Source organism: Helicoverpa zea, chromosome 24 (genome assembly GCF_022581195.2).
Source record: "Helicoverpa zea isolate HzStark_Cry1AcR chromosome 24, ilHelZeax1.1, whole genome shotgun sequence".
NCBI classification, from domain to species: Eukaryota; Metazoa; Arthropoda; class Insecta; order Lepidoptera; family Noctuidae; genus Helicoverpa; species Helicoverpa zea.
The window spans coordinates 4,645,947-4,662,183 of record NC_061475.1 but is presented as its reverse complement, the minus strand read 5'-3'; the positions used below and the strand labels follow the sequence as shown (position 1 = coordinate 4,662,183).

General features: G+C 34.5%; 1 protein-coding gene across 1 annotated transcript in view; it reads right to left on the bottom strand.

The window, feature by feature from the left end:
• Positions 1-10,007: 10,007 nt before the first annotated feature.
• Positions 10,008-16,237, bottom strand: part of LOC124642356 (lysozyme) — a 41,040-nt gene continuing 34,810 nt past the window's right edge. The window contains exons 4-5 of the mRNA XM_047180753.1: positions 11,733-11,796; positions 10,008-10,878 (exon numbers count right to left, since the gene is read on the bottom strand). Coding sequence (XP_047036709.1) covers positions 10,745-10,878; positions 11,733-11,796 — 198 coding nt within the window. The 3' untranslated portion in view covers positions 10,008-10,744. The remainder of the gene's footprint in view (positions 10,879-11,732; positions 11,797-16,237) is intronic.

Sequence of the window (16,237 nt, the reverse complement as noted above, 5' to 3'; positions counted from 1 at the left end):
GCGGGCGGCGGGGATAGCGGGCGAAGGGGTAAGAACGCAACTCGAGCGCCGCGTGCTCGCCTCGAGCGCGTCGCTTGCACTCTTCACACATGCCGCAGGGCAGCAAAACGCGATGTTCACGCAGCGCGCTCGCGACGCCCGCGCTACTCACACGCCCGAGGATCGCGCACGCCTAATGTGGGGTCAGCCTTACCATAGTGAGTAAGAGTTAGGGCGTAAGTGGAGTATCTTGCAGTGCCGTCTTTTCTTCTTTTTTCCAACTCTCTAGTTATAAATACAATGACACGGATGTGAGAAGTGGGTGTAACTTTATATGCAACATTTTATTTTCTCATTGTTTAATATTATTTGAGTTGCCGCCTTACTAAGCGGTTTCCGATGTAGAATGGCAATAAAACAAATGTTTATTATTCATAAAATAAAAGTTATTGTCAATGCGTAAGTCAAAAGTTGTAGGTTTATTGAAGGCACTCGGTATAACCATGGTCCCGCCTTAACGATCTAGAGCGCGCACACTACAAACTTTTAGTCGACCGATAGTTTGTTTGGGCTCACAAATCAGAAAAAAAGTAGAAAGTAAGTACACACGTAACAACAATCAGTTATTTGTACGGTATCAGATCAACTAAAAACTTTTACTGAATTCACGACAATTTCAAAAAGACGGTCATTTTAGTACCTGATTTTTGTAATGTGCGTACTACCATTCATCTTCATACTGATTTGTGAGCCCAAACAAACTATCGGCCGACTAAAAGTCTACAGTGTGTTTCTTAATGGTTATGGATTTTATTTGTGTTTTTGAATAACAAATGTGTGTTAAAAAGGTTTATGGAGTTACCTGTGTCAAACGTGTACAGTTTTAAGACGATATTTAACCATATTTTATACTAGTTGTTTTGCCGCTGTTTCACCCGCGTCTTGTGGGAACCACTGCCTACAATCGGATTAAATATAGCCTATGTTACGTGGGGTTAGACTAGCTTTCCAATATTGAAAGAATTTCTGAAATCGCTTCAGTAGTTTCGGAGCCTTAGTAGTACAAAGTAGTAGTATACAAACAAACAAAATAATGTTTTCTTTTTGTTATAATTAGTATAGAGATATAGACAATGACGTTCATAATATATCCTAACTATTGTTATTTAATGCGAAAACCAATCTGCGATATGGAGTTTCTGACGATTTCATAGAAAGGTTGAATGGGTTTTCAATTTTCAGTTGAGTGATTAGATTTCAAAAGTCGTGGTAGCCTAGTGGGTAAAGGACCAACCTCTCAAGTATGAGGGCGCGGGTTCGATCCCAGGTCAGGCAAGTACCAATGCAACTTTTCTAAGTTTGTATGTACTTTCTAAGTATATCTTAGACACCATTGACTGTGTTTCGGATGGCACGTTAAACTGTAGGTCCCGGCTGTCATTGAACATCCTTGGCAGTCGTTACGGGTAGTCAGAAGCCAGTAAGTCTGACACCAGTCTAACCAAGGGGTATCGGGTTGCCCGGGTAACTGGGTTGAGGAGGTCAGATAGGCAGTCGCTTCTTGTAAAGCACTGGTACTCAGCTGAATCCGGTTAGACTGGAAGCCGACCCCAACAGGATTGGGAAAAGGCTCGGAGGATGATGATGATGATTAGATTTCAGCCTAAATTAATTGTACATACCATTGTAATATATATAATAGGTTTATGCAGATTAGTATTGCATAATTTCAAATTTCATTAAATTATTATCAGGTCGATTAGGATTATTTTAATCTAAAATCTAAACAATACATATCTATGTATATTTCATAATAATCCTTTAACCATTCGTAACGATAAAATACTCGATTTTATACCCAGTTTATAAAAAAAGGATTGCGCAAAGATTATTTAGACAAATCACAAAAAAGCAGCATTCAACTACGAATTATTGATTTATAAATCAATGCATTTTATTGACATAAAGAAAATTTTAAAACAATCACCTATTTATATTTCATAAAAAAATATTCAAACTATTCACAAAATAAATATGACCGATTACTTCATTCAATCAAGCGTACACAAATTTCATTCGATTTCAATACAATCGAATTCGGAATAAAAATCGCTCGATTAAATTGTATGAATCGAGTGGCGTTTCGTAATGTCATGTTTTTCCTATGGGAAAGTAGTGAATTTGAATTTTAAAGAATGCTCGATACTTTTTTAATAATGTTGTGTCGCTTTGGTATCTTGTTTTACCGATGGCTTTCCATTAGAATCGGTATCGATTTAATGTTTACGATTATTAAAGTAGCTGATTTAATTAGAATAATGTTTATTCATGACAACTTGTGCACCTGCTAGAGGTTACTTTGTGAAATACTTAGCTTATTGAACGTGCTTTTTAATACAGTTATTAGTTGACAGGTGTTTGTATTGGTATTTTTCTACATTCAAAATTTCTAATACGTATGATAAAGATCTTCTAATGAAGAACAAGAAACATAGAGGACTCATAACTGAACCTTGTGGCACACCTATGTCAACTTTGTATGTTCTATAGGCTTTTGACCACGTGCTCAAGTTTTCAATTATTTTACTAGTCAGAAATTAAAAGACTGAAGCTTCTTTACCTATCTATCACAGTGGTTTACTGTGTCTATCGTAATAATATCATGGTGCATCAAAATGAAGGCATTCGACAGTTTGATAATTGTAACAAAAGATCTTGTGGTGAGACTCGAGAGTATAATATTTATGTGTGGTTTTACACATTTAAGGTTTGATGAAAAGACAATATTTTAACAAAATATTCAGATATTAAGGCTTACCAAAGTAAGTAGGAAAGATTATAAGCAGATTTATTACCGATTTACCTTAATTATTCAATTTAATATCGATAAACAATTAATTAGAAGCGGTATCGATTATCTCAAGGGGGAATCGCTTAATTAATGTCAATTAGATGGTACCTGAGATAATGGCTTTAATGGCGCCCAAATGCAAATCAGTTCGGATTCGGAAACCACTTTTAGGTTGAAATTAGGTCATTGTTACCTACAGAATTTATGCTAAACGGGTTTGAAATGCTGTTTCGGGTACTAGTGATGCTCATTCGAATAATTATCCTTTCGAATAGCTCTGACAGCGGTTCCACTCGCTTACCGTGGGAAATACATCTAATACCCCGAACAAAGTAACCTATAGGCTTCCTTGATAAATGGTTTATCCAACACTGAAATATTTTTCAAATTCGACCAATAATTCCTAAGATTCAACAGAACAAACTCTGGAGCTTTATAACATTAGCATAGATACAGATATGCCTCTATACAGGCCCGCCGTAAGCGGGCGTGCGAGGCGTGCACCGCACGCGGGCGGCACGTCCTAGGGGGCGGCAAATCGAGCGACTTTTCACGTAATATTAAAAAAATACAACATCTTTTTACCAATCATTTGATTTGATTTCCGACAGCAATAGCGCTAAGAATATTACTTACACAGCCGGTTTCAGTTGTGCATCAGTTGAAAGATCATTTTCAAAATTAAAAAAAAAAATTAAGCCACGGCAAAATTAAGCCACAATTACGTAATAAAAATATTTTTACTAAAAATAGATGAGTAGATTAGCAATAAAATTTCAGAAAAAGCTTTGGTCGTCTCCTATCAATTTTGACGGGTTCACCCTTTGCATCCCCAAAAAAATTCGCGCTCGCTGCGCTCGCGGCTCCATGTTAGATCACAATTTAACTTTGTTTAATTGTTGAGGCATTCATTTTCAGTTCCGAAAAGTCATTTTTCGCGCACGTTCGTTATAGCTTTTTGAACACTTTGGCTTTTCATGATATGTTTACTTCATGAAAAATCTAAGGGTGCGTCCACATCTGGCGAATGCGCCGCGAATGCGCAGCACGCGAGCCGATCGCGAGCTGTCCGCGAGCTGCGCGCGTGCAATTTTGTTCGTGCGCCGCTTCTGCGCCGCACGCGCGCAGCTCGCGCGCGACCTAAGCGCCGCACGCGAGCGGCGCGCAGGCGGCGCGCGACGTCTGCCATCTTCGATAGTACTGAGCCAATATACGGAACTGTAAGGGCGAGAACTGATTGCGCGCAGATCGCGCGCCGCTCGCGCGCTCTATACGAGCCTTGCGTGAGTTGCGCTAAAGAGGCGCACCGAACTATTGCAGTGACTGCACGCGCGCAGCTCGCGGACAGCTCGCGATCGGCTCGCGTGCTGCGCATTCGCGGCGCATTCGCCAGATGTGGACGCACCCTAAGGAAAAAATCGCGCTCGCGGCTTCATACCTATACATTTGCACTCCGTTTCTGTACGTATCTTACTTTTTGACTTTGCTTTGTTAACTTACAGTGGTTTTTATTTATTTTGTGCCCTTAGACTAAAAAATTTTCGCGCTCGCTTCGCTCGCGCTCCCTTACATATGTAATGTGTCTTCTGCGTTGACTTTTTCAACGGGGAACCGTAAATAAATAACATATTTTACTGAATTTCAACATTGTTATAGAAATTTAAGTTACCCACAATCTGTTCTAAGCACTTTGATATACATATGTTGGTACCTGCCTATTAATCACAATCTTTCAATACATAGGGGCTACTTGGGTAATGATTGCACTGCATTGATGCCCTAAGCAATTGCTTAGTTTGCTTATGGGCTGACCCAGGACTTCTTAGGTTACTCTAAGTCTTAGAGCATTTCAAGTAAATAAAAAGTTACGTGTAATGTATGTTATGTATTGCAATATATTTATATATCCAAAAGTAGGTGGGTTTTCTGCAATCAAAGCGGTGCATATACTTATATACATATTTTTTTCTGTTGGACAAGTAAAATGGATATGAATGGGCGGGGGGGTCCGGATCCGCTGGACCCTCCCCCCCCCTTATATATTTAAAAAAAAAAACCAGTATAATATGTAGTCGTAGGGCGGCATAATCAGTTTTGCACGCGGGCGAGGAAACAGCTAGCGGCGGGCCTGCCTCTATAAGGCCGAGTTATTCGGTAGCTCTGATGGGACTCGGGTCGATAAGTATGTCCCGCAGTCATCACTAACTGTCGGTCACATCGGATAAGGCTGCATCTGTCTTATTGTACTGTTCGATTCAGTTTATTGACTGAAACTCGTCTACTTGTTATGTACCGTTATGTTTACATAGACTTCTGTATGGAGTTTATTTTGCCTATACAATGTTTGAGTGCCTTTTATAGAATTCTTTACGTAAGTAATCCTTATACATTTTGGGGAGTATTTACCTAGGTAGAACCTTGAACTAGCACTAAAAGTAACCAGCTATTTGCTGGCCATTTACCAGAGGAATTTCAGAGGGCAGGTATTACCAGCGTTAAATACCTATAAAGACATATTTGGCGTGTCATTTCGCTGAGCTGAGAAACTCCAAAACTGGGGAGCCACCAGGAGAATAAAACAAGATTTCAAGTTGCTAGATTTCATATATCATATGTAAAATATACCTATCTCATCTCCATAACTAACACCTGAATTGGTTCAGCCATATCATCGTAAAAGTGCAATAAACGAAACAACTGACTTTTGCATTTAAATCATGACATATAGGTTAGCTCTATGATGTAGGTATGTACCTCGTTACGGTAAGGTTTCTACTCACATAACTTGACTCAGCTACATAGGAATATCTTGACCCTCATATCGATTTCCTTGCTGGCTGGCCGGAAATTTGAGTAGCGAGCTCCGTGCATCTATCTGACTTCCTCCTATCTTTTCAGTAGGAGTCTGAAAACAGACGTTGCAGATGAAGGTACCTGTTTTAATTTGTTATGTTTGATTATATTGGTTTTGAATGATTTTAATGGTAACAATGGGTTTTAATGAAAGCTGAAAAGAAATCTTCCTGCTATATTATTAGTTATAGCAGATATATTTTTTAAAGATAAGGCACAAGATACCAAAAAATCAATTAGCGTTATAGGAAATACCTACATATTTTTATTGACTTTTTTCTAAGAAAGAAGGTATAACGCCTGACCAATTGCAGGATGCAACATACATTCGTAATGCAGTTTATATGCATTTACAGGGCAGGCGCTTTTGATACACTAATCTTTGGGGCAACCAATTCACAACAATATGAATGCGAAAGACATACTGATTTAGCAATATTAATCTAAACCAATATTTTTTTATTAAAACCAATTAAAAATACCAATAACTTTAATATCACAAGTGATCCGTCACCGTGAGAATGCTGATCCGAAAAAATCTATAGAAAAAATCCAATATAACGAAATAATACAACACGAGTCAAACATTGACACGTGATGCGAAGAGCATTCAACGTTGAAACATTCTGTTGTCGATATATCGATATCACAAAACATAAAAAAACATAAAAAGTCCTACACCGCTTCTGTCTGTCTGTCTGTCTGCTATAAACTTAAAAACAACTGCACTAATTTGCAAGCGGTTTTCGTCACTCGACAGCGTAAATTCTTAGGAAGGTTTTGGTATATACATAATTAAGTTTTTGTAATTATTTCTGTGTACTTTGACGATATTTGTTAAAGATGTCGGGCATTGTCGGGGAAAAATAAGCCGTCTGGGACCTTTCAACGATTTTCTCATAGATACACTGTATGGGCAGTTTTCGTTCATATGACTTAAAACAGACTTTAATATAGGTAGGTATTTATAAAAGTCTGTGTTAGAATATGTCTATCTCTTAAAGTTAGCATACTAATATACTATATCAATTTTACTGCTTCTAAAATCCTCCGCATACGAAGTCACAGGCGACCACTATAGCTAGTATATGAAAATAAAAAAGTAAAAAATTCGTATCGTATCGACACGTACGCAATTAATATTGGATTTTGATGCCAGGCTCAGTTCGTATTTTTTAAGAGTCCCACGCTTGAATACTCAATATGTGTGTGATTTATTAGAATTAGGAACAATTTCACTGACTGTTGATTACGTAATTGGTCGGTTAAATGAAAACTTTTTTCATGAATAAAGCGGGAATTTTCAAGTCTAACTTTGTCTTGGTAGGTAATCAATCGTTCTAAGAAGTATAGGTAGCTCCAAATAATAAAAAAAATTGCATTTGATTAACATTTTATTTTATTTTTATATTATTTTTATTTTTAGTTTCCTTCGAAAGCACTATGTACCTATTACGATTTATGTAATTGACTTTTGAAATCGTGTTAATCAAATAAATAACCAGCTGATTTTTATATTCGGACAGTTATCTTGGCGAAATGAGTCAGCACATTTGAAGCTCTTTTTTCAGACTATCTACCTAGTAGTTTTAATCACAGTGTTATGCTGGTAGAAAATGAGTGACGTTTATCATGACCGGGGCAGTTCTGCTAGACGTGAACACTTGACGCTTATCCCTGAGGCTTCCATCACACGGTGTACTGACTGTGAAGCTAAGGATGCCTCTAAAAATATTAGAAATAAAATGCCAAAGAAAATCATTCTAAAAAGTTCCGTTGAAAGTTCCATAAATAGGAATATAACTTGGACAGAAAGAGAAGAGAGAGATAAACACAAACTCTGCTTTTTATTCTGAAGTGATATACCTCTAATTTGTAAGCCGTCTTGGAACGTCTATAAAAAAAAAAAAAAAAAACTATAGCTCCAATGAGTTAAAATTATAAGCTCTAATCACGAATCTCTGGAACATACTCGTACGATTGATTCCCAATAAAGTACTGATTCCTCATAATACTTACAAATCTTCATACCAATATAAAGGACACTTCAAAAAATCCGCATATACTCGTAACTAAAAGCACAATCCTCAACCGATCCGTGCTAGCCCTACCCATATGAAAATAAAACTGAAAATAGCCGCATGCAGTAATATCCGGAGCTTTTGAAATCTGTAACGACTGGCCCAGCGAGCTAGGATTTCAGACAAGCTTTTAATTTGATAACGTTATACAAACGCTTTAGTGATATGAGAAATTGATGGATTACGCTAGATATTGGAGCTGGGAACTTTCGGGTTTTTCGGCTTTAGGTAAAAGGTATTTACTAGTCGATATTGAGCTGGAGATAAAAATTGTTTCGGCTAGTGAATGGTGATACTGTAATCAACGCATCGTGCACGGGATTTTTACTGCACTCTATTGGCGTTTGGATATATTTTGTTGCTCTAACAGAAGATAATTATCGCTGTTTAATGATCATTATTCTAACTGCAATTAGAAGAGGTTGGATGTTTATAATGGCTAACAGAGAGGAATATAAGCGGAAACTTAGAAACATATCAGGAAGAAGAAGATTAGTCCAACTTCTAAATATATAGGTAGTAGGTAATTTTCTGTGCTTTAAAGGTTTATTTGCCAAGCTAATTTCATCAAGGTATAAAAATAGATTGATTGATTGTATGAATACTTCTGATCCAAGAACAACTGCATTAATTTTCATATGAAAAAGATTTGCATCCTGAAAGATTTATCAAACAACAATACTCTATAGGATTATAAATAGATACATGGTAGGCTAAAAGGTTAATGTTTAGTACCAATAAATACAGATATACTTAACCACACTGCTACATAACTCTTCTATGAATGTCAGATATAATTCCACAACTTTCAGACTTCCAAGAATTATGTACTAATTTCTAATTCCGTGCCGTGTAACATCAATGCTCTGAACATGAATATAAGACCTGAATATGTAAATGTTTCGAAAACTTTTAGCGTGTATCATAAATAAGCTACATAGCTAAAGTTTCGTACTGTGCTTACAATAATTACCTAAGTCATGTTCTTAACTAATAATTTCAGTATCTTCTATACTAATATTATAAAGACAATAACTATGTTTGTTTGTTTGTAATGGATAAACTCAAAAACTACTTGGACCGATTTTAAAAATTCTTTCACCATTATGAGCGTAATTATCTGCGAATAACATAGGCTATATTTTATTCCTTTAAGGGCAGTGGTGGGACGGCCACGGCCACGGGACGCTGTGAAACCGCGGGAAAACGGCTAGTACCTAATAATTTTAGTATCTTCGTATATAAAGTTATAGGTATCTACTAGGAGCGTATACCTAATAAGTTTTAGTAAAAAGTTTTTAGAGGAGGTAAATTCCACAATATTTTCCTTAACCAACGAGAGTGTTGTTTTTCTATGACAACGGATTTTCAGATTTTAAATAACATATAACTGAATATTATTGAAAGATACTGAATCGTGTCGAAAGTAAGAAGAAAATAATATATTTTGAGTATGCTTGAAAACCTTCATAATCTAGAAGTACTCCAGTGCTTAGTTTCTGTAAATATTCAATGCAAATAAAAATAATATTAGAAACAGTATCGAATCAGTCAATAGTTCAAAAATGAATTACACAAGTTAGTGCATTTGCTGAAATCTAAAAATATACATTTGAATATATTTTTCACAGTGAACAAAATACAATGAATCAAAATAGATGGTTTATCGAAACCAACAAAAAAAAATCACCGCATCAGATATCAATGGAATTAATAAAGAATGCAGAAAAAAATAAAATTGTACACTGTTAGGCAGTGTTCAATTTTACTTGACTTGCTATTCTAAATATTATTTAGAAAAAAATACGCTCTGCATAAAATCGCAATTCTAAATATTATTTGATTTAGTTATGAAATAAAAGAATTTATTTTAAACGCCTGCCGAATTTTGTATAGCAAATAACATACGAGAGTTATTTCAACATAATTTTAGTTAGGCGTTACTTGTGTTAAAAAAGTTTAGGAAAGGTATGAGAAGAAAATAATATACATTTTCGTACCCAGAGTAAAAGTTTTTACTTATAATGCCATGGTTTAAGTATTATGTAGGTGCGTTGGTGCGGTACAGTCGCGGTGAACCCTTTTGTGATATTTAATGGCTCCTGATTATACTCAGTTTATAATCACTCAAGCCTAGAGAATGCGGTTCATGTATTTTTTTTTCTTTCAAGAGAAAGCCTCTTTTTTAATTTTTGATGTACTTTATTCAAAACCCACATTATCATATTACAATAAAACTCAAGTTTTATGCGAAATTAGAATAACCTTTATTACAGCAAATGATACTTCAGTATAAATATAGAAAACTTCAGGCGTATCTTAGTCTAATTTACATAAATACATAATTCTATTAAAATGCAAAGTAATATTCAGTAATTTCGGGTTTACGAGTATTAGATTTAGTAATTGATGAAACTTATAAGGTTACCACAATGCTAATTAATGCAAATATTATGAACTCATCTCTCAAGTAAAATGGTTGACGACTTACTGTAAAAGTAAAATTATTCTATTTTTGTCTCATTAAAGCGAAGAGTAACATTTGAATGTGAAGGAAACTGTTTGCTTATATATATTATAAACCTTTGGTTAAGCGTCAAAATACAACCAATTTTAGATGAATGGGCCTACCATTAGTTACAATTCATAATTTCTGAGTATCTTTCAATTTCATGTTAGCATATTTTTTTAAACTAACAGTAGGTATGTGATTAAAATTATATTATCTCATCGCTTTAATAAAAAGTTCATATCACTAACATAAAAAATAAATCAACTACCGAGCACTTTTCCGGCCTATTCAATAATTCCTATTTCAAAGATCGCTTACCAACTTCTTAGTAAAATGCTACTGGTCGAAATAAAAAAAAAATGGAAAACTGCCATTAACTTACTAAAGTACACTACTCTAATGACGACTTATGAACTAAAGAACACGCGGGTAAAAGGACCAATTGGTCCTAATGTTAGGACCAGGTCCTTAACATCTAGACAGGTCAGGAAGGCTGTTCTCCTTGCAATAAGAGAAGGAGGTTGGCCAAGCCTTGAATCCGACGCGGTCATAGATACGCTTAGCGCATCGGACGTCATCTGCCAAATCCTCGTTCAGGAGATCTGGAAAATTATAGGTTTTATCTGTTCAATGAAGAATTAGAATTAGATTACCACTGAATACTATGCTTCTCGATCTTCAGGGTTTTGCTCGCAATAGTTATGCTACCTCCGAAAATCAATATATAAAGAGTTAGACACAAGACACCCATATCGGGTAAGACTAGTTGAATAGTGCATATTTGCAAAAAGTCAAAAAGTCACACTTGAGAATCTACTTAATCAAACCAGCAGATTGAAAGTATTGATGGCCAGTATGTATGTAATATCCATGATATTTTAAAACAAAATATCATGCATTTAAATAAATATGTACATCGAATTAATTTTGTTAAAATACTGGCACACTATCCATTACCCGTTTGAAATAAGTGCAGATTATAATTTAAATAATTGTATGCATGCGGGAATTTGAAACTGGCTTTTCCACAATGAATTTTCATCGTGAAAAACTTAATTGACGTTACATCAATAACATCGACAGCAGAACGTTTTTTTTTTAAATAAACTAAACTTAAATCATTTTTCATTTGGAAAAATATTATACTCAGAAATTGGTTCTCTAACGTAAAAACAAAATATTGGCTGTCTAGAAATGTTTTTGGTTGAAATGGAATAAACCTAATTTAAAAAACTCAGATTGAATCAAAAAGTTTTTATTTGAAATATAAAATGGACACAAAGTTGAGAAGTTTTTATAATATGATAAAGAATATTGAATTTGAAATAAGGCAACCTTCCATTCGGACAATGGGAGCGATAGACTTGCATCTGAAATTACATATTCTGGTCTTTGAAAAAAATGGCTGCCATAACCGAAAAGTCTGGAAACCATTAAAAAAATTAGACCTTCATACCTTCACATTTAATGTTGCAATGTCCCCCTTTCCTGCCTTTCTTGCACCAATCCTTGTTATTGATCTGCGAAAACAGTTACTATTAATGATATCATAGTATTATCTGTGAGGTGTGGTCTTTGGGTAAAAGTAAGCTACCTTCTCTGTGCCCGGGGCTGTTGCAAGAGGCCAGAAAGCAACGATTTCGGGAAGATTGGCAGCAACTGATACCTGAAAGTATCATTCATAGTATTATTCTGCGATTAATAACTGCCAAGTTTGAAGCTAATACTTTGGGGTACCGGAGAAGGTAACTTGATATGTTTTGTAAAGAACTTTGTAAAGACTTACGACCATTTCCAATATTCTATCTATCTGTTCTTAAGCTTACTAGGGATAGAATTTTGACATCTGCCCCTTATAACTAATTTCAAATTCTTATCGCTAGTAAGAAAATCCATAGATAGTTTAAATATTGGGAAGGCCGTTACGGAGAAAATGGTCCTTTTGTGTATGCGTCTGGTAATGTAGACGCCTCGTTAATGCAAATTATGTGATTAATATTACGCATTGGTATTGGATATTAGTAATTATTCCATAATAGGAGTAAGCTTATTGGGGATATAATTAGTAACTAACGTAATAACTAGTACATATACCAATCTGAGTAGCTCTAAAATTAAAGCTGATTTACACAAAATTTTATATAAATAGCTTTAGCTGCGAAAACTTTACAAATAAACACACAGATTTATAGGAAATATTTTCTCATTTTGTGTACATTTTGTACCGTAAGCTAGCATCGTAATAGTCTATAATTTTCTATGACAGGGGTTATAGGGAACCTCATAACCATGACACCATCGCCCACAGCCAATCAACAGCCCGCAAATAAGTAGCGAAATGGATAATATCGCCGGCGGCCACCGCTGTCAATATCGACACTAGTGCTTACCAGCCCGGGAATTATTCCGGCATTGGCATTTTCGGTGTGTCCCGGAATTCATAAGAAGAGGTTAATAAGTCTTTGGAAGTGTGTCATACCTGTGTTTGTAGATTACACGGCATATTGATTTTGGTTTTGAAAGCAAAAGTAAAATATTCAATGAAAATTGATACCTATGGAAAAGGCTAAACAAAATCCTAATTTTGGATTACACGTTTAACATTCGAGTGTATTAAATTAATTTCTATATTTTGTTTAAATATTTTTTGATTTGTTTTTTATTAAATTCGGAGTACTTCAAAAACATTTGCATTTTACTTATCAAAATAAAAATAGAACCTATTATATTATTTGGAAAAGTTACTCGTCAAACGTTTATTTTTGGCTTTATTTAATTAAACCTTACTTATGCTTAATTAAAACGCGAGCATTGTTAAAATAAACTTTGTTTTTTAATTAATTTATTCTCAAAGGTAGGTAAAAACGTTTAGTTAGTAGTTTTAATAAAGCGTTTGAATAAATATAATCAAATTAATGAAGTATTACAGCGACCAAAAATTGGCTTTGTTATGAAGTTTTATAAACCGTAATTGTTTAGTTGAGAAAAAGAGTTAGGCATATTTTATTGAAGGGCAAGTAAGTTACGAGTTAAGTATGTAAGACTGATTTTTGGCTTTCTTAAAATATGAAATACTTTTCTTCGGATTTTCCCGGTACAGTTAGATTGCCTTCTCATACTGTTATTGGAGTACGAGAGAAGAAGATTGAAAAGCCCGTAGCTACGTTTTTGTACTGTTTTTTGTATTGAATGCACACATTGACTCGTTTATTTTTAATTTTTAGCATTATTATAACAATGACGTCATGAATGATGGAATGGTTCATATCCCTATCAGTTCAAATAAATTCATTTATTAGTTTATTTTATAAAATATAATATTTAACATACATTTCACAATAATTTTATACAACTTAACAAATATTGTATTTCATTAAAATTATGCAATTAAACGAAAAAATAATACATAGAAAACCCACCACAAAATTAGTAGAAAAACATTTTCAGACCGTCCTGTCACCAATCCCCGACAGTCCGGGATCCCGCGAAAATAGTTCTGTTTCCCATCACTGTTGCCTCAAATAAATAAGCGAATTAATTAAAAACGTGTTTGCTGACAAAATACAGGACTCTGTGGGCATGCCGTGTCGTTGCGAAAATTTGCATTTACATGGCTCGCTTTATGGATAAACGCGTAAAGGATTTTTGGGCAGGACATGACGCGAATACGGATTTGTTAATTGCGAATCAAAATGGGGATTCTTTTTTGTTGCTTACGTTTTCATTTTGCACTAATGTACTTATCGTGCGTGGTTTAAGAGTTTGGTGTTGTTTTGGGATGTTTTAGAAGATTTTTTGGATAAATTGTGAAGAAAACTGATCCAATGTTAGTTGGATGAAGTTACTGATCAAAGTTCTTGTATGAGAAAAGCATTTTCCATGTACGAAGGCAGATTTATTAATCATTCTTCATAGCCTTTTAGTTTCAACATTATTATACGTATATAATTGCGTGTTTCATTCGGTATTAAAACACCTCGAAAAACACGCGAATTTGATGAATGTTTGTTCTATAAAGTTATTGTGAAAGTTAGTTGTTTCAAATTCTCTCGACACGCATGTAAATTAATTAACATTGACAGCCGCACGTTCGATGCACCCACGCTTAGCATTTTTATTTTACATACATGTTCTTTTAACGGTACAAATGTACCAATACAATAACTTTGTATGTGTACAAATATTAACAGTGAAGCGATAAGTGGACATTGATGACGAATCATGAATTGATGTTTGTACAGAAAAATTGACGCTCTTGACAACCTTTAGACTTTATTTGCATTGACAGTTTTGACAGTAAATATTACTTTGTGTGTATAACACCTAAAAATGAATGCGCATTAGAGCATACCTTTAAAAGTTACTATATAGTATATATGCATTGGACTAAAATAAACAAAAACTTTCTGAGATCCAAAAATTTGAATATACCTACTTAACTTACGCCATATTTTTGACAATCTAGATATAGTAAAGGTAAAGGAGGTATTCAAGATCTGATAAGACCAAATATCCGTGCATCGGAAGACAACCGCACCTTTGCCGCATCGCAACCACGTCCAATTTAAAACAACTTTATTTATAACTATTATTTTAATAGTTATCATTAATATGATACTACAAAATGCGGTTTTAAAAGTAGCAATGTTACATTAATCATGCCGTCCATATACTTAATGAGTTATTCAATATACAAGGACCATCGAGGCGATAATTACTTTAATGGTAGTAAAATATTCTTTAAAGTCAAACTTATGTCACTGTGGATAATTTTATTACAATTTAATGATTTAAAACCCTATAATGAGGATCGTATTTTGTTGATGATGAAGTATGTTTCGATGTCATCAATGGAAAAGCTATTTATGTAGCATGAAATATCAGAAGTACCTAAAGTTTTTTTTGAGTTGACACCTATAAAGTGAATAGATAAAAAAAAATAAAACAGCTATTGTAATAACAAAATGAAAAGTATCTTTTCCCCATAATTACTAATAGTTTAACACAGAACTGACAGAACCGGCTCTCGCTGAAAATCAGCGCTGAGGCTTTTGTCCTGTACAGGGTCTCCGCATTATGCTGAGCAAGGGCCGTTTCACGTGGGGTGTGACACATATTTCCCATTACTGTTTTTTAATTGTAATTCGTCTTTTCTTTTCGTATTTTCTTTTTTTTTGTTTATTGTTTGTAAGGCTGTGTCACACGCGTGCGTGAATACCTAAACGTATTTTCTTTCTTCCTTTTTCTTTCTTTCTAACCAAGGATTGTTTCTATTGATGTCTCGTTGTCTGGTGGAGAAATTAAAAGAAGCTATTATTTTATCTATACTTTAAAATATATATCAATACATAAGTGTACTTAAATATTTGTCGAAAAATTAACTAAAGGTTCTGAAACATGAGATTATGTAGGTACCTACTTATCTATAATTTGCCATATTTTGTCTATGGATCCGACAGCTTTGTTAGCTAAAACTGCCCTAAAAATAAAATTATTATTTCTTTGGTTTACTGAATTACTTGCGTAACATCAGAATTTTAATTTAGCAGTATTAAATTTCCATTGACAGTGTATAATATTGTTTTGATCGCGACATAATTTGAGCATTTCGTTCAGTGATTTATTTATCACTGTACCATATTGAGCTGTGAAATTAAATTTCAATGGTTTTCACTTTATTTTATTATTTTTTTATATAGAATTTATGTAATTGTGCGTATTTATCTAGAAATTTTGGAAAAATAAAGTCAAACCTATACCATGGAATAGGTATGAAGTAATTGTGATTTTCTTCTCATTATTGATGGAAAACAGCTGAATTGTGTACCTAGTTGTCTGCTTATAAAAAACTTGATCCATATTTTTTAGCCTGGGTTCTACAATAACACAACACAGACGTAGTAGTAGCAACTATCAAGTTTGTAATAAAACCGGCAGTGTAGGCACAAGTTAGTGGCTAAC